Source organism: Daldinia vernicosa, assembly GCF_022497035.1.
Source record: "Daldinia vernicosa strain CBS 139.73 unplaced genomic scaffold F5Y00scaffold_58, whole genome shotgun sequence".
Lineage (NCBI taxonomy): Eukaryota > Fungi > Ascomycota > Sordariomycetes > Xylariales > Hypoxylaceae > Daldinia > Daldinia vernicosa.
In genome coordinates this window covers 163,191-181,040 of record NW_025953974.1, presented here as the reverse complement: position 1 = coordinate 181,040, position 17,850 = coordinate 163,191, and the positions used below count along the sequence as shown (strand labels likewise).

Sequence of the window (17,850 nt, the reverse complement as noted above, 5' to 3'; positions counted from 1 at the left end):
AGCGAGTTCGACGAGTCAATTGAATATTTTTTATTTTTGTAACAGGCACATACATTCAAGATGTACGTATATCTTTGATAATACCGTGGATCCCTAGCAACAGCGACTCAGGTACTCAATGTAATGAGGCAGTCGCTGCCTGCATATCTACGCATATATAAACAGTAGCTAGATCCTGTTAAACTATACCACTAAAAGGTTATTTGGTAATAGATTTTATTCTATTAGGCTTTATATGTATATCGGACAGATCCTAATCCTGTAATCCCAAACAAAAATCAATAACAACGATGTCACCATAATCTAGGGAATCACAATACCAAGTACGTAATTGGTAAATTTACTGTGGCTAAAGCTAATATACCTGACCTGACTTGACTTATCGAACTCGCTGGTCTTGATTTTAGGTAAACAGTAACAATACGAGTCGAGGTGGCAATTAAGTAACAATAAGGTGTTCGTCAGGAAGGCATGGAGTCTTTCCCTTGAGTATTGGTTAGATATCAGGCTTAGATTGATAGCTGTAGAATGAATGACTAGATAAGATCATACTCAAAGTCTGGGAAATGATACGTACCTAGGTAGAGATGATTTAAACAGTAACGCCAATCCGGCGAATGGAAAGGGTACGAAGAGCATCAGGAGTGAGGTTGACTCTAATGATTTAAATACAGATGCTTCCTAGAAGCACTGCCACAAAGAATGGTAACAAGAACACCATCCTACCTTATCCTTTCCACTGAGCCTCGTAGTTATGGCAGTTTTATATCCCATATTCTGCGTCTACCTCAATAATCACCATCACGAAAGCGCAGTTAGTAGTCAATACGACCACTACCCTACGATATAGTTTAGGTAGGTAGTCAAAGGCAAATTATTAGTTCTATCTTCAAACCATAGTCAATTTGAGTGCCAAAAAGTAGTTCAAACTATCACAATTGCAATACATAGCTGCAATGAGAGCAAGCAGACAATCGTGCCGTATAGGCCATTAAGGAACACGAAATTTTCGAGGCAAATGCCTAATGCAAAGTCGAGCCAGTAGGTATCTATCAAAACATGAAACATGAGAAATTCGAGCTGACCCTCCAACATTACAGTCATGCCCTTGTCGACGACGATTTTCAAACTTCGAACTTCAAACTTCAAACTTCAAACTTCAACTTCAAGCTTCCAACTTCCAACCTCCAACTTCCAACGTACTGCATGCCAAAGGGAAAACAAGAAGGAAACAGCAAACAGAAGCACGAGTCCCCTGGTGACATGGTTGCCAACGCGATTCCCATCAACATTTGGGGTTATTGGTGACTTGAGTATCAGACCCCTCCCTCCTTCCTTATCGTCTGTTCAAATCTGCTTTCTTCCCCTTTTTTTCTCCTTTTCTCCCCTTTTTTTCTTTTTTTTTTCTTTTTTTTTTTTTTTCTCCTTTTATCTCCCCTCCGTATATGAGATCTTGATTGCTCTTCTGATGATCTCTATGTCTGCGTCTTGGGCTTTTGCCACCTCGTGATATTTGCTTTTTCACCCATCACAGTTAGATCGCCGCGGCGCTAATTCGGAATCCCCCCCTTGTTACTAGTCCTTTCCCCATGAACGATCTTGACTATGTCCCTAGTCGTCAATATGAACCCCAATCGGCATCGTCCTCGTATTGATCATCTCCCCAACCTCTCACATCAATTCCAGATGCCTTGAGGAGAATCCTTCGGGTTTCGAGAGAGGTCGGGATCCTTCGTGTGTCAAGAAGCTGAAGCGGGGTCTTGCCTTCGTTGTCAACCAGAAGAGTATTGGCCCCGTTCTCAATTAGTGCCCTAACAGTATCTTGAAGCTTTGAGTGGCACATATTATAGTCGGCGCAGGCTACGTGTAGCGGGGTGCGGCCCTTGGAATCGCGATGGTTAACATTCGCACCTCGCTTAATGAATTCGATTAGTAGTGTGTAATGACGAGGGTACATCACGTATTCGTAAATAGGGGTGCGGCCATCTGCGTCGGAAGCATTGATCCGAGCTCCTGCCTGTAAGAGGTAATAGATCAGGGGCCTATACTCTCGGCTGCGTTTGCATAGGAGATGCAGGGCGGTGGTGCCACGGCAGGAAATATTCGGGTTTCCGCCATGTTTAATCAAGGCTTTGAAAAGCTGCAAGGCATTGGCCACTACAACTTCTTCGTAGACGCGCTTAACATCGTAACGAAACACAATCTGGTTTACGAACGGGGAGTTCGGGTCGTAGGAAGCTAAAGATTGTGCCGCCTTGAAGATCGGAGTTTCACTGATATTTCCCCCAATATTAGGGTCCGCTCCGAATTTAAGGAGTGCTTTGGCCTTACTGACGCGCATCTTTAGTTGAGTTTCGTATACAGCGTCTGAACGGGGCTCCGACCGGTCTTTTCGGAAATAGGGCTGAAAGTCGATCACCTCATGTAGAGGAATACCACCTCCAAACATTCCAGTTGATCCGGACAATCCAGGAGCTTGATTAATGTTGGCGCCATGCTCGATCAGAAGACGGACACAGTCTTCAAAGTCTCTACCGCTCTTGGTTAGGCGAACCGCCCAGTGGATGGGTTGCCAAAGCTTCCCAGGACCCATGCCATTGGAGGGGACGGCATCGTTCACGTCTGCATTCCATTTGAGTAGAGTAGTGAAACAATTGAAACTTCCAAATCGAATGGCTACCGTGAGAGGGGTCAGATGAATGCTGAAATCAGCGCCTTTATGTTGGGCGCAAACCCTCAGTAGGTGTTGTTGGGTGGAGGGTACAAGTTTGAGATTGAGAGTATGGGCCTTTTGAAAGCGGTAGTTAACAAGGCTCAAGTCAGAGTTGAGGATGCGTCGTAGAAGTTTATGTTCGTTATTCACGCAAGCCCACCAAAGTGCATGTCGATCCTCTTTGCTATCCTGATCGTGTAGAGGTTTCTCCATCAAGGTTGAGAGGCAGCGACAAGTCTGGGCTAGACGAGCCTTACTGGATTGGCTCATGTACTTCGCGATGTCGAGAATCAACTCGACCGGCATTCCTGTAAGTCCCTTCGAGGTACCCTTGTTGGCGATAATGAGATCCGTGTGAAGCTCGACCTGAGGCTCAACCTGAGGCTCCGCTTGAGGCATGATCGCTGTTTCGGATTCCATTTTCGGCGATCGAATGTCTGTACAATTGTATCGAAAAGTTCCCTAATTGAAGACTCGATGAAGTAACGAGGATGTAAGGTGATTGAATGGAAATCAAAGGCCACCTAAGTTGACAAGTAATAATCGTAAAGTGTGTTGAATGATGAGGATGGTAAGATGACGACAAAGTGATGAAAGTGTAAAGGCCCCGTAAAGCCTACAGATATTGAAAAAGGTCGAAACCCTGTGATTTCATGTACTTTAGGATTGAAAATAAAGAAAAGAAAGAAAAGGAAGCTGTTTGTGGATGTAATTCCCACAAGAGTGAAGGCCGGTGGATGGATAAACACAAGTCGAGTTAGGTGGTTTTGGGGTGGAAGAAGATACCAAGATTGAAACCAGGTGACGTGTAAAAAGAAAGTAATTGGGTTATCAGACTTCGGATGTTAATAAACGCCGGTCCGCCTCTGTCTTGCTCCGAAATGACAGAGGAGGAAGTGGCAAGGTGAAGATATCTTGGTAGAAGAAATGTTGTTAGAGGAAGGAAAGGACCATAGATATTTATCTAAGCATCCCTCTGACAAAATCACTCCAGGTACTTAGTAACATGTTGTATGAGAATCAGTCACCAGGCATCGATTTGAAGTTTTATTTTATGCGCAAAACACCATTGGGTACAATCACTTGGACGACTAATCAGTACCAAGTTCGTGCTAAGATCAAATATAAGCGGACCCCCGTGCTACACATGATCAATTGGCCTAGTTACACTGATCTAAGGGCATCTGAGATAATCCAGTTAGAACCTAGGACCAATGGTAGAAATTTCACAAACGGGGTGTGTCAAATCATTCATATAAGGTATTGTATTGTAACAAGTGGTCTTTAGCAATGGCTGGTAATATCATCACGGAGGTTCTACGCGGGGCAGGCAGTAGCCTTCAAAATGTAGACCATATCCTTCAATTACACGCTCCCTTTACTGATTACCTCGTAGTGTTTCATGTCTTGTGTCAGTACTGTGGTATGCTATCCATCGTACCCTTGCCAGAACGCAAGGTGGGAAAACATATTGTTCCTAAGTACGCGTAAGGAACTCCAATATTGGAGATTCCAGTCTCCTACTAACTCAAGTTTGATTGATGATAAAAGGGCTATGGACAGACGGTTCTTGCACATTGGCATATCAACTTGTCGGTGGTTGTAATGTAATAACTTTGGCAAGCCTCATCGAAACACATACGGAAGTCCTCCCAAACAACTGAGACTAAATCTAAACGTAAGTAGCCTCTTTTACGGAACCTTTATATTGAAGAAGTAAACGGTGATCTTTTATTCACTTCCCATGTGAATTTGGCGTTGGTTTTACCTTGAGAAAATGTGGTTTGGATCGAAAAGGCATGGTGATGATTCTTGTAACTTCACAAAGATTGGCATTTTGATACAGCAGCTTTTAAAGAATTTACATTACAGGAGAATATTGAGGTACCTACCATTAGAAAATGTAGTTGGGTGCTAAGATCTATAAAGCATGCCCAGTGATCCAAATTTATCGGCACTTGCTAAGTACAAAGATAAAAAGTAACAGGACAAATAAAACTTCACAAACCAAATAAAGCTATATCGTTTTAAAGCTACGTGTGCTAATCTTGACGTTCTTTTTACTATGTTAGCCTATGTACGGAATATAAGTAAGTAAATATAACTGATGTAAATTTTTAATTGCTAGGTAATACTTGAAATATTGAATGCCCGATGGAAAAACAAAAACCGTTTAAGTTAAGTACTTTTATATTTAATATTAACGGTTACACTATGAAAAAAATAATAATAACCCCCTCGTTAATGTAAAGTGTTCTATAGTTGAAGAATCTACAGTTGGAAACGTGTGTTTGTAATCTATACGCATCATTTTTAACTTGGATTTCCCTTGGACGCAAACAGGTTCATTATTAGCTCAAATCTCAGTAATTAGTCCTGGTTGACAAAGCAGCATTTTGAATAGAATTAAAACTCAGAACTCATGTCTTAGCTCGTACATTGCTGGAACTCCTCTATGTTATTTGATCCTAAGCTGGTAAGCTGGCCATCCACTTAAAGGGGTTAGGGGCCCCCTTTTTGCCCTTTAAGCTACTCGGTGTATCTAGGTACCGAGTCACATTATGTAATCATTATTAGTGTAGCCACAATCAAAAACCATCAGCCACATCTCTTCTTGTGTAACATTGCAAGGGTATCCGATTAAAGCGGGGCAGCAACGTCACTCGAGTTATCATTAAGTTTCCCAGCAAAAAAAACAGGTCTGCCAAGCAACAAACGAACGAACGAGAATACTTGCTAAGCAGACAACCCTACTAAATAAGTAATCTCGAGGCCTTCCATCTTAGGAAGCTATTGAGCGAGTTTCTCTCATTTAGGAAAAAAACATTAATATAGTCATAATTGTTGAAGTTGAAGCGAGAACGGTCCTGTTTACATAAATTGTAATTTTGTTGGGTAAATATCGACTAACTAGAATAGCGCCGACATCAGAGGGACCAAGGTTCTCGTCTCATTCATCATCTACCTATCTACCTACATAGGTATTTATCGAAGTTTACTAAGAGCGAAGAAGGGAGGAGACAAGAAGTGGTAAAGAGACCGATACACCCTACATATCATAAACTGGTTCCCGGCTTGCCCAAAGCCGTAACCGCCGCCGTTATGATTGGCACGTCGATACCGGAGTACATCTTCATCCGTATATGCATATTTATGCTGCAGTATACATCGCTGCTCTGCGTACTATGTCTGGTCCTCTTGGCAGCGACTCTTAGCTGGTCTCTTGCAGCGGTGCTATCCCATCCTCTGGGCATAGTGCTACTTCTCTACTGCATCGCTGACGTGCTGTACGCTATTCTGATCTACATCCCGCACAATCGGCGGTTAAAGAACGAAGCAATCCATCCACCACAGCACTCACGTGAAGAGCGTCGTGCTCTATTCCAGCGCTGCTTCACAAACGTGCCCGACGTCCGGCGCTATGTCCAGATGTGGTTCCTTGGCGCAGACGAGTCCGAGATACGGAGAGACAACGTACACGACTTTATTCTTTGGGCATTCCTTGATAAGAGGCCGGGCCAGGAGTCCGACGAGGAAGATGAAGAGCTAGACGAGTATATAGAAATTGTCGAAGGGCGCCTGGGACGTAGGCTAGAACCGGGAAGAGGGAAGGCTGAGAGTCTCCGATTGACTCTGGACGAAGTGGAAACCCGATATAGAAGTGTTGTGTGGTATTTTCTCGTGGGAGTGGTCGACTTTGTGTCGCATTGCCGATTAGCGCATAGCGGGTTTCATTATCATGCTCACTCGCCGTCTACGACCCGCTCCCTCATCCCTCCGCGCTTACAAGACCTCGTCGCCCAAAGGCATTCAGAGTCAGATGGATTCACTTATTGGCACCGCCCACATACCGCTTCTGATAAACTTCCCGTCGTGTTCTTGCACGGTATCGGTATCGGCCTTTACCCGTACGTGCCATTCCTCACTCAACTGAACTCGCAATCAAAAGAACAGGATGGAAAGGGACAGATAGGGATTATCGCCATCGAGATTCTCCCAGTGTCCTTCCGGCTCACGGAGGAGCCATTGGATAGGGCTGAATTCCTGAAGCAGGTTGCTACGATTCTGGTTGCGCACGGGTGGGACAGGTTCGTGTTGGCATCTCATTCGTATGGAAGCGTCTTGGCAACCCACATGCTGCGCTCGGAAAACCTGACCGACCGGATCGCTTCAGTAGTACTAATCGACCCCGTGACCATCTTGTTGCATCTACCAGATGTAGCATACAACTTCACTAGACGCAGGCCTAAAGGGGCCAACGAGTGGCAGCTATGGTACTTTGCCAGTATGGATCCTGGGGTGGCGCACTGCCTTGGACGGCATTTCTTTTGGAAAGACAATATTGTTTGGAAGGAAGAGCTATTGGGAGTGGCGGGACGGTTACCTGCAGAAGTAGGTGGTGTGGGTGATCAGGGGGGCCAGGATACTGCAAGACCGCGGAGAAACGTAGCGGTGTGTCTTGCAGAACGAGATTTGATTGTCGACACTTCAGCGGTTGCCCAATATTTGAGCGCTGATGGCGATGGATGGGTCACCCCTAACCCCGCAGATAAAGGAGATGCCAGGCTTAAGGAGCAGCCTATGGAACGGGATAGACTGGGATATAGTCTTCTCACACGCGACGGGATCGAGCTGCTCTGGTTCTCGGGGTTAGACCATGCTCAAGTATTTGACTCGAGGCAGGCACAGGATCGACTTTGCAGCTTAATACGCCGTCATTGTACAAAATAGATGGCCACCCAGGAAATTGCCGCTATAATTAATAAGTAATAGAGCTAAAGATTTAAGCGCTACCAGGTTCCTGGTATTTCGGACCTACACGTACAGACTCGCTGAATTGGCTGTATGTGAATGGCCTTAACAGTAGCTTTAATCGATCGAATCGGCCTTTGCCTCGTCGCCTCCCCAGCCCGTCAAGTAGACCACCACAGGCTCTGGGCCACTCCGGATAAGGACCCATACAACATTTTCATCAGTATCGTTGATTTCTTGGTGTTCAGTCCAAGGTGGAATGAAAGCAAAATCGCCTGGAGAGAGCTCATGTCTCTTAAGTTCTTCGTCAGCGCCAGAGCTAGTCACCAATCTATCATTTGTCAGCTGTTGCTGTAGGCCCTGGGTATTTAAATTTATTGGAGATGAAAAGCCGAAGAGTAGCATGAGACTATTAAAACATAATTACGTACTGCGAATAAGTTAGTCTAGATGATTTACGTGTAATAATAAGTGATCATAGATAGTAGAAAGGAGGTTTTATATCTTCAAGTTAAAAATTCCTTTAATACGTACCATTCCCTTGCCCGAGGCGGCGTAGATGATAGTCTCTATGTAAATATCAGATAGAGTACTTTTGACGCGTTTGCGATAGAGCCAAGACTTACCTTGCTCCCCATGGTGATGTACTGCCGAGGAACACCGGGGCTTGGCTATCAGGACTATGGACGATGTTACTATAAATCTGACATAGGGTCGGAATAACTACATAATTGGGAATTGGGCAAGGGCTGATTATTGTCTATAATGGCATCCTACAGGACGCACAGCATATGCACAAAGGGGAAGTAGTTGGGCAGGTAGACAGGTAGCTTACCGGTAGCACACATTCTATCACTCTTGCCGATCACGGCTCCCTGACGAATCATGGGCGCATCCTTCCCGCCTCTTTGAGCCTCAAGATCAGAAGCTTTTGTGATTTGTACCTCAGAAGGTAGTATCATCGGCAGCAGATCGGGAAGGAGGGAAAAGAATCCAGACATAACTCCTATAATAGTTGGGACGACGCACATATGGAGTAGTATTATTGAAGATGATTATACTAGATGAAAACGGACTTAAAGAAGGGACAATAGATTGATGATGGTAGACCGCTGAGGGGTAAGGCTTTAATGAATTTTAATAGATTGCAAAATCAGGATTGAAAGCAGATAAATAAACGATATAAGGCTAGCGAGGCTAATAAAAAAGGTTGAAGAAGGTTGAATATAGCTTTTATCTCGCTGACGTTATGTGATGTCGAGTTGATTATAGTAGTTTTAGTCTAAGTTAACATTGATGAAATTACCTGACGTCTGCCCTCTACATTCAGGTTAGGTACGAAAATACGTATGCAATGTGGTCCGTGCATATTGCCTTAAAACAGTGGACCACGTAGACTCCACCATCTGGGATACACGAGCTGCTATGTTTATTAATGACGGATTTTATTGATGACGGATACAATGAGCGGTTGACGTTTCGTGAATGGGTGGCAATTACCCGAATTTACCTTGTCAAGCAGACTATGACACTGAGTTACTCATAAGTCATACGCCGGCCCCGAAATAGAGCGTTTATCAAGGAAAACATTAAGTCTAACTTGCTTCCTGCTTATGGTTATTGGTCAAGGCCCTCTACGTCGTCCTCTAACACAAGATTATACAAGATACGGCATGATGACTTATTTCGCATATATGATGGGTAATGGCGAATATTCGTCTCATATCTGGGGGGTAGGCGCAAAAGAGCAACTATCGGCTCATTAAGATCCAGGGTCACACCCTTAACACAATCACCTTATGTTCATAATACTATTGATATACAACCCCTTCTCTACACCATATATGTTACTATAAAAAGCTCATGAGGCAAGGGCTTATTTTAAACAGCCTCATGTAGAATAAATAGAGTAGTCGCGTAACAAAAGAGAACATACGAACGGATCATCACTTTGCCGGATTAAATATGGCAACCCGATACCAGATTTATTAGAATGAAGTGATATTCGCTCTCGAACACATCATCTATCTAGCCTCGGGTCTCGGCAGCCACAATCACAAGCCACAATCACAAGGGTGCTTAGGCATAAGATCAATGCCAAAAATAGGAGACCCGATCGCTTAGGGACGACAAGGAGTTCCGTAGCCTCGGGCTTCATAGGCCTAGTCAAATCCAGGGGGGAGCCCTGAAGAGAAAAAGCCCGTAATGCTAGGCAACCGGCTTGATGCTGCGACTAGGTAAATAGTACTTCGTGCTTGGCATGATTAGGATGACAGGTCCGCGGAGCAGTGGAGGACAGCGGAGAAGGCGGGACGATCTCTGTATACTTGATTCGCACGGACTACATTCCTATGGTTTCAATATGGCCCCTAGCTGTACTAGTAATCAAGTAGACTCGAAGAGGAAGCTCAAAAGTCGGGACGGCCACGACAGAAATAGCAGCGGCTCTCCAAATCTAGTACTCCAATACTAGACGACTGCCGATGGCATCACGGGAACGGATTTCCGTAGGCGAAAGGAAATTCCGATTTTTGTTAGTGTCGCTGATAACAGATTGAGTCGCATTTGCATCCATACCCTGACAAGATGGGCGGGGGACTTAGGGCTCCGACGTTTACGCAGATGACCAAGAGTCGTGTCGCCAAATGCCAAGAGCGGTATTCAGTGTGCCAAGCAAGTCTGGCAAGTGAACTTTGCAAACTTGACCTACATTCAGGCGAAATCGTGCTTCGCAAATTTCACCCAAATGGGTTCTACCATCGGCGATGTCGCCCTAATATTAGCAACATCGTAACACACATGCCAAGAAACCACTCCGATCACAGGTGGTCTATGCGGTATAAACATCTATAAAAAGCCAAGCGACAATCCATAATAGATCTTGGGGTTAGACATAGTAAATCTATAGCCAAGAGCGCTCTGGTCTGGACCTGCATGGTAATATCGAGAAATATAGACGGGTAAATGCCTGCGTGAAAAGGAATCCTTACCCATAGCACCAGTTGATAACTAGAAGGGAAGGCGGTTTGCCATCGGAAGTACATCTTATAACCTTACAAGGTATAGCGACTCGTGTGATTGGCCTATTATACCAGTAAAGCATATGAAGGGCGACTCTTTCGGCTCTTCTTCTTTTGCACAGCGGCACGCAGATCTCTGATCGGGGGGATAACGATAACCAACAGGCACTACTAACATAGAAGGGCTGTATCGCAGTTGTAGTTTTCGAATTCTTTTAGTTGATGGCTCCGATATGTATTGTAGCATCGTCAGGTGTAGCGTACCAAATTGGATCTGTGATCCGATAATGGCTGGTTTCCCTTTCACGGCCCCCTGGCTCTTTTTTTTCTTTCCCACGAGAGGAATGAGCAGCCGTTCCAATGGGATCGAGGGCATAGCTAGATCGGGGATCCTGCAAGGTTAGATTCACGTAACGAGAGATGTATTGGTGTGTAAGTTTTCGGTAGACAATGCATGGGGGATAAAATTATTGTTCCAATGGCTTAGGGGACTAGCCACATCTTGAAGTTACAACCGAGCGAAAAGGATGGTATGGCGTGTGATACGGATCTTCGACCGTGAGATATGCCATAGAATCATTCATTTTCACGGATATCCGGACCAAGAAACTCTTGGGCGGTAATCTACTTAACATGTAAAGTATGTCGCGATGCGGAATATAGCTCTTTCGGGACTAGTTGATCTGGCAAGTGGTGTTGGTAATGATGTTGAAGACGGTGAGGATCAGAAGGTGATTTTGATGGATAGGTACCTGAGGAACAAAATTGGGGGATGCGCATATTAGAGTTAGTACATGAGGTAGGCACTATCTAATTGAAGGTTAGGAGGTACCTAACATGCCTGCCTCGTATGAAGGAAAACGTGCATGAGAATAGCAGGTACGAACTTGAGGTTTTAATCAGTAATAAATGCCAAACAGCAATGGGGCCAAAAATATAGTATTAAGAGGTGCGGCTATAGCGCCCATGTTCCCTGTAATGACAACGATTAGAAGCCTAGAATTACGAATTAGGGCGATTAGGTAGTTGTGGGTTGTGGGGTCTACTTTGTGGCATGGGTGGGCCCTTCCCGGTCCCAATCCGGTGGGTCAACGCGATTACAGGTAGCAAGTTGGCAAGGTCATAATCGACCTAAATCGAAACATCAAGTCGACTAATCATGTACTTTACTTCATTATCCCCCAATAAGCCGACCCCGTTCCGATTCCTTCGATCAATTCTGAACAACTCCCAGAGAAACTTGGATATACATATAGACAGCACATAACCGGTATTGATAAACCATTGGAATCCCTCTTCCGAGCTTTTCCACCCTCCACATAACATCTTGGTATTGTGCCTTGCCAGCCAAGCCTATCAATTAATTCGATGATTCTACCAATTCCAAACTCTACTATTATCCGTCGCCGTGGAACCACGTCCACTTCACATGTGAACAGATGAGTTGTTTCATCTACGTCGGGCTTAAATCTGCAAAATAATTGACCTACCGTCATTATGATAACGAGATATCTCCTTCCTTATTCTTAATCTTTAGACAGCGCCCTACGCTCGTCACCTTTGCGCGACCAGGAGTCAGCATCGCCGGTATAAACGAGAAAAAGGCTGTAGTAAAATTGGTGTGTCTAAAATTATTCACGATCCGGATCTCGTTAAATCTTCTCTCTTCACGACCGACTCTGGGTTTTCAACCCCTCAGCTCTCCACCACGTGGCGATCATCCTTGTCAATTGGATCCTTCGAACCCCCGACTTGTCATCTGTACGCTTAGGTCCCGCAGCGGGAGTCGTCAAAATGTCCGACGAAGGACGTGAGCGTATCTGGCACCCAAGGCCCGCGACCACTTCGTCCGATGAGGCTAGCTCTAGCAATGTCACGGCACCGGACAACGAGCCGTCAGGGTCGACCTCGACTTATACGGTGAATATACATAATCCCGCTGTCACGTACGGAGGATTAAACCCCGAAATTGAAGAGCATGTCCTCATTGTTAAGGCTGTTCCCGATCATGATTTGCGGTACGATACTGCGGATCGCCGTAAGATGCTCGGTTTCGATTTAGACGAGGACCTTGACGTTCCTCTACAGCGACGTAGTACAAGCGTGGCAAGCCGAGGTTCGTGAATCCACGCCCCCGTTCTATAGGCGGCATTATGTTCTTTTCGTTAGCATGGGACCTCGGATTCCAAGACCCCTTAGCTGACAATTACCAACAGACCCAAGCCCAGCCTTTTCGTCTTCGAGCGGCGATTCCGATATAAGCCCTATCCTCAATCTTCCCTCCGAATTAATCGATGCGATATTTTCCTGGCTTGCTCCTCTAGAGCTCGCCACCGTCTCCCTCGTCTGCCATGCGCTGCGAAACCATGCAAACTCCGATACACAGTGGAGGCGGCACGTACTATCGAACCTTCCAGGAAATCGTATTACTTCCCCGTATCCCTGTCAAAGCTGGCGCGAGCTCTATATATCACACGACCCCTACTGGTTTTTGACGAAACACAAGCTATGGTTTTGCGATCACGAGTTGACCGGCCAAATAATTATCGTCCGTTACGATGAACGGCGAGGCTGTATTGAAGGCTATCAGATGCTCGCTACGCGTAATCGAGATGGTAGCGAGCCATGGGGTGCCGACCAGGCAGTCCACATTCACTATTTCGAACCTACCGTAAAGTTACACCTCGACAAGCCCGTATTGCAACTAGATGTGGATAGCTTCGAGAATATAGCTCGTGGAAAGTCTCCGTCTCTATCCTTTCGACATTTCTTCTCGGAGCAGCCAATGCGTATTAATAGTGGGACGGACCCTCGATTTAGCAACTTTCTTCTTGCAAAGCCTCTTACCAAGTCCGCCCTAGTTGGCCGTATGACAAGCGACTTTCCGTATGGTTATGTCTGGCCCCCACCCGCGATTCCAGCACGCCATCGTGTGACAGGTCAACCGACCGGTGTGCATCCGCTTGCGACATCCCTAAGTTATACGAGGTCGACGTCATCAATGTGGCAGCCGCGCAACCGGTCAGAAGCGTCTGATCGAACGTTTCGCATTAGGCGATGGATGGAGATGGCAACTCTTGGTGTGCATGCTGCCGAAGAACTAGTAACTTACTCAACTCTTGACTCCGCCCTATATACTCCGACGGCTGAAAAACCCTGGAGGGGGATATGGGTTGGCGACTTTAGCGGGCACGGTTGCGAGTTTCTATTAATCAACCAGCCTGACGACGACAGCCAGCAAGAACCCTTGGAGCGGCTCCAGGACGAGACAGAGTCGGAGTTTGAACAACGTTTTCTTCACGAACGTGTCTATCGCGGTCGGCTAGAAGGGGTCAAGCTAACAGGCGACGTTAATGTACCGAGAGGAGAGTATACTTTTGTTGCTGATGATCTAAGCGACAATGGATTGTTGGGTACGGCTAAAGAGCCGCCGTTCGAAGGCGCCCGAGTTGTAAAAAGCCGAGGTCACATTGCTCATATGGGATTTTCTAACGGTGAGATATTTAATACTTGTATTTTCTCCATTATTTCCACTAAACTATTTATAGATCGATACATTGAGTCACAGCTCCTCTTACTCTCGTATAATCGCCTGGCTCAGTATTGGGTTGGCTTCGGCCACATTAGCTTCTTCGAAAGAGTTGACATCGATCAATTCCTCGTGCCCAAGTGATATCGCCATTATTATAAGCGTATATATTATTTTATCAAGTACAATGTATCTTCGGAACTCATCGTGTGTTTTCTCCTAACCAACGTTGGTCCTCGCTCTCTGTCATCCGAACCCTTATCCGTGATAACTTAAATTCCGGTTCGTCTAATTGCGCCGAGGGCATCTAAGTTAGAGATATATGGTTGACTTAGCGCGCATCTTAGTCTCACCTCCCTTTTGTGCCCCTTCACTGGAGAATACCATTGTGATGAAATCTATGGAACCCAGGATATCTATTCATTCCAAAGTTTTAAAAGGTGTTAACTATACGTCAAAGTACAAAGGCTAGATTAATACACACTTAAAAACTAAAATGTAACATACCCGTATATCCGAGATGATTCCTTGAGCGTAGCGGAGTGGATGCCGTATTATTGATAGGTAAGTATAAGAGGTACCTATGGATTTATATTTAAACCCGATATCCTACCTACCTTCTTGATAGACTTCACGTAGGTACCTTAGCTCCATTAAATAAGCAAATAAGCTATGGTCCGTGCTTTAGATCCTGCTTTGCCTTAACCTAGCGACGTCATCCACAATCATGCAAATTCCAGATCCAACGAATCAAGTCTTATATATTTAATTAGTACTGCCACAATTTTTTCAACCAATCAGATGCTTAGAATCGCCCCGCAGTTTGCGACTTTTCCCTTTGCCATTCTATCGCATGACGTCTGCAAGAGGTGCAAATAGTATAGAAAGGTCATGCAAAACGAGCTCTATCTAACGATACCAATTATTAAACTTTTTATACAATGCTGAAATAGTTCAATTGATTCTACAAAAAATTCATCGGACGTGCGCTGAGGTGTGGCTAGCCAATCAGAGGCCAAACTGCAGCTGTGGCGTCAGTTTTGCGCATGCTTTCCCCCGTCCGCGTTTGAGCGGACGGGGCAACGCTGCTAGTATATATTGACCATTACACTATGAATTTAACGACATTCCTATCTTCCCACTTCCATTGTCAACTTTCTAGCCCCTTTGTGCTTGATTTATTATAGACTTCCTCGAAAACCGTGTCTTCTATTTCACCAATCACCAAGCACCCAACTACAAGTCCCATCCTTCCCCTTAAGTCTCAATTTTAGTCCGTTTTGATAATCGCCATACGCCGCAAAGAAGTCGAAGCCATACAGTCCTAGTCGAAGCTTAGGATTAGGTGTTTTTCCTTCTGTATACTAGAATTATCTCATATTTCTAGGTTTACTTAACCCTATTACGTGAATACTAGCTGCGGGGAAATTATATGAGTTTGGGCTGTGGTGGTCTGTCTCTAAGCCGTACTAGACCTGAACACGGCCATTTCGCGGCATGGCAGATAAATACGTTATTCGAGTAACTGCTGGGCCAGGCTACGACTTGGATCAACACGTCGTAGTACCAGTTAACACGCACGAGCATGTTAAAATTAGTAGCGAGTTAATCGACATCGACCTCAACGTTCGTGTGCAAAATTATCGGGGTCTGCCAAGGAATTCGCCTACTACGTCTCCTTATTTCTCTCACGAACCACATGCTTCCAACAAGGACCAGTACAGCATAGCCATTCGCTTTACCCCCAAGAGGCCAGCAAGTGCGTCCAACTCAAAAACTACTTCTACCGATCCGTCCAGGTCATCGTCTCCGGAAACTAGCGCGGAAGACGCCAGCGGAGAATCGACAAACGGTATATCCGGGGAAGATCTCCAATTTGGCAATGACTTTGAACATCCGATCCGTGATCGCCTCCCGCCCGGCTTTAGCTATGCTATGAACATCGTAAAATGGTGGATCGACCCCGGCCTCGAGGGCGACGCATACGCAGATCAGCCATATCTATACGGGCCAGCTCTCTCGTCATTCAATTATATTCACATTGGCGCAGGGGAGGTCGATCCCGAAAAAGGCGGTTTATGGTTCGAGGAAGGTGGCGATGAAGACGGGCTGAAAGAGCGAGAGGCTATCGGCGCTCCAGCAATAGCGAAAGATCGCATGAAATGGGCTTTGAAGCCAGAAAACAAGAGAAAATGGCTATTCCAGTACGATAAAACGTACTGTTTGGAATTTTTCAACCCGTATTTGGATTTTAGCGAGTTCAGCCTACGCTTACCAGGTTTTACCCTACCAATAATGAAGTATTGGGACGGCCAGAGCTTACGGTAAGAAACCCCCCAACTTACTAACTTATCTCACTACCTATGCTTTGCTAGAATCGTCCTTTCTCATTGCGTCGTTTTACCTATCTAGGTCCAAGCCGAAACGCTCACACACCCTTAGATACACGCTGCGAAACCGGTCAACAAACGATACCTACCTGGTCGTTGTGTTTACGCTCTACCTGAAGGAAGACGTTAACGAGGATGGGTCTCTAAAGCCCGCTGCGCTGGAAGCCGCCAAGCAAGACAAGAAGGAGATGGCTATCGAGGCGGGAAAGGCGCAGGGGCAAGCGGAAACCGAAGACGTAAGCAAGGATGAAGACTATCAAGAAGCTCGCAAGAGGTTTGAGAAACTTGATGTTCGCGATGGAGACGGTGGTTCACAGACAGGGAATGATGGGGTAGATTAAACGGGACGCTGGCTTGTCCATTATTAGACACAGATTACATTAGACTCCTTCCCTACAAGTAAATCCTTAGATCCTACCTACTGAACTCGCAAGTTCTGACAGAATATAGATAAAATCCAATCAACCAAGCTCATCTCCACCCACTTACCCTAGCCCCATCGTCAAAAAAAAACCGCCAACTCCCAAGTCATACTAGCCCCAACCACTTTTTTTCATTCTTCTTCTAAGCGCGAAGGAATCCTTAACTATGATTGGCTGGTCTGTATTTACACGATATATACCGCAACGAGGGCCTCAGCAAACATGCAATCTTAGTGTAATGGCTATCATTCAAGCCTTCCATTACCTATTCGGTAGTAAGCTTGAGACCCGGGTTCGATTCCCGGAGGTTGCAACAATTAGATACTTCTGCGAGCCTGTTGACTGAAGGTCAGACCGTTCTTTTTAGTCCATCTTTTTATCCATCTTTTTTCTTTTACGTCTTGGTTTACCTTGGGTACGTGGTGGGATTATCCTAGTTCTGGCCTTTTTTATGTGGAGGGCAATTGTTACTTGAGTAATGATATATCCAGAGGGGCATTGGAAGCTTCGGGGTCAGCTCTTCGGTATACTTCTCTCCTATTATAAGATCGCGTACGGCGGAATGGGGAAGATAATGTGTAGAATTAGAGTGGTCTAGATTAGTGACCTATGAGGTACATTGGCAAATTAATATTTCTCCCCATATCTTCATCCAATTCTTAAACAGCTATAATTACTTAAGGCGGGTCCTTGTCATTCTTTAGGAACGGTAGTTGCGAAATAATTCGTATTCTTGGGATTATAATTGATTGTTAGGAGATGTCTATGATCCTAATGAACTATAACCTGAGTGATATCTTTCGGCTGTTGATTATACCCAGAATGAACATGTTTACGTCCAGTGAGCATGCCAGAACTATCTATCCGAATGTCTGTATATCCCTTCCCACCCAGTCGCCCGATGTGTTTCTCCTATCAGAAAGAACCAGTGACGCCACCCAAGTATGTGCTTTACCATGAGCCATTCGTAATCCAGAGGGCTGTAATAGTAATACTCCTCTAAGGTATCCTCATAATTCTAGAT

General features: G+C 45.2%; 5 protein-coding genes and 1 non-coding gene across 6 annotated transcripts; 4 read left to right on the top strand and 2 right to left on the bottom strand.

Moving 5' to 3' along the window:
* Positions 1 to 1,618: 1,618 nt before the first annotated feature.
* On the bottom strand, positions 1,619 to 3,112 carry F5Y00DRAFT_272982 (ankyrin; the record flags this gene model as incomplete). The annotated part of the gene is made up of 1 exon (XM_048013088.1): positions 1,619 to 3,112. The coding sequence occupies one exon, from the start codon at positions 3,110 to 3,112 to the stop codon at positions 1,619 to 1,621; it is 1,494 nt and encodes a 497-aa protein (XP_047861259.1).
* A 2,321-nt stretch (positions 3,113 to 5,433) lies between these two features.
* Positions 5,434 to 8,114, top strand: F5Y00DRAFT_246640 (uncharacterized protein). Its single transcript, XM_048009193.1, has 2 exons — positions 5,434 to 7,895; positions 8,000 to 8,114. The coding sequence occupies exon 1, from the start codon at positions 5,816 to 5,818 to the stop codon at positions 7,442 to 7,444; it is 1,629 nt and encodes a 542-aa protein (XP_047861257.1). The 5' UTR covers positions 5,434 to 5,815; the 3' UTR covers positions 7,445 to 7,895; positions 8,000 to 8,114.
* F5Y00DRAFT_265731 (uncharacterized protein) lies at positions 7,583 to 8,103 on the bottom strand (the record flags this gene model as incomplete). Its single annotated transcript, XM_048011831.1, has 3 exons — positions 7,583 to 7,874; positions 8,000 to 8,034; positions 8,092 to 8,103. 3 exons carry the CDS (start codon positions 8,101 to 8,103, stop codon positions 7,583 to 7,585), a joined length of 339 nt encoding a protein of 112 aa, XP_047861258.1.
* A 3,535-nt stretch (positions 8,115 to 11,649) lies between the features above and the next one.
* F5Y00DRAFT_246632 (F-box domain-containing protein) lies at positions 11,650 to 14,618 on the top strand. Its single transcript, XM_048009192.1, has 3 exons — positions 11,650 to 12,601; positions 12,702 to 13,979; positions 14,034 to 14,618. The coding sequence occupies exons 1-3, from the start codon at positions 12,280 to 12,282 to the stop codon at positions 14,156 to 14,158; spliced, it is 1,725 nt and encodes a 574-aa protein (XP_047861256.1). The 5' UTR covers positions 11,650 to 12,279; the 3' UTR covers positions 14,159 to 14,618.
* A 696-nt stretch (positions 14,619 to 15,314) lies between these two features.
* Positions 15,315 to 16,869, top strand: F5Y00DRAFT_171588 (DUF1769-domain-containing protein). Its single transcript, XM_048004871.1, has 2 exons — positions 15,315 to 16,338; positions 16,427 to 16,869. Exons 1-2 carry the CDS (start codon positions 15,512 to 15,514, stop codon positions 16,743 to 16,745), a joined length of 1,146 nt encoding a protein of 381 aa, XP_047861255.1. The 5' UTR covers positions 15,315 to 15,511; the 3' UTR covers positions 16,746 to 16,869.
* A 181-nt stretch (positions 16,870 to 17,050) lies between these two features.
* F5Y00DRAFT_t138 lies at positions 17,051 to 17,139 on the top strand. Its single transcript has one exon. It is a non-coding gene; the product is annotated as a tRNA-Gly (tRNA).
* The last annotated feature ends 711 nt before the right edge of the window (positions 17,140 to 17,850 follow it).

Coding starts and splice junctions, on each gene's coding strand:
- F5Y00DRAFT_246640 (XM_048009193.1), top strand. CDS start 5,816: ATGATTGGCACGTCGATACCGGAGTACATCTTCATCCGTATATGCATA.
- F5Y00DRAFT_246632 (XM_048009192.1), top strand. CDS start 12,280: ATGTCCGACGAAGGACGTGAGCGTATCTGGCACCCAAGGCCCGCGACC. Junction 12,602..12,701: donor TACAAGCGTGGCAAGCCGAG/GTTCGTGAATCC, acceptor AATTACCAACAG/ACCCAAGCCCAGCCTTTTCG. Junction 13,980..14,033: donor TCATATGGGATTTTCTAACG/GTGAGATATTTA, acceptor AACTATTTATAG/ATCGATACATTGAGTCACAG.
- F5Y00DRAFT_171588 (XM_048004871.1), top strand. CDS start 15,512: ATGGCAGATAAATACGTTATTCGAGTAACTGCTGGGCCAGGCTACGAC. Junction 16,339..16,426: donor TGGGACGGCCAGAGCTTACG/GTAAGAAACCCC, acceptor TTACCTATCTAG/GTCCAAGCCGAAACGCTCAC.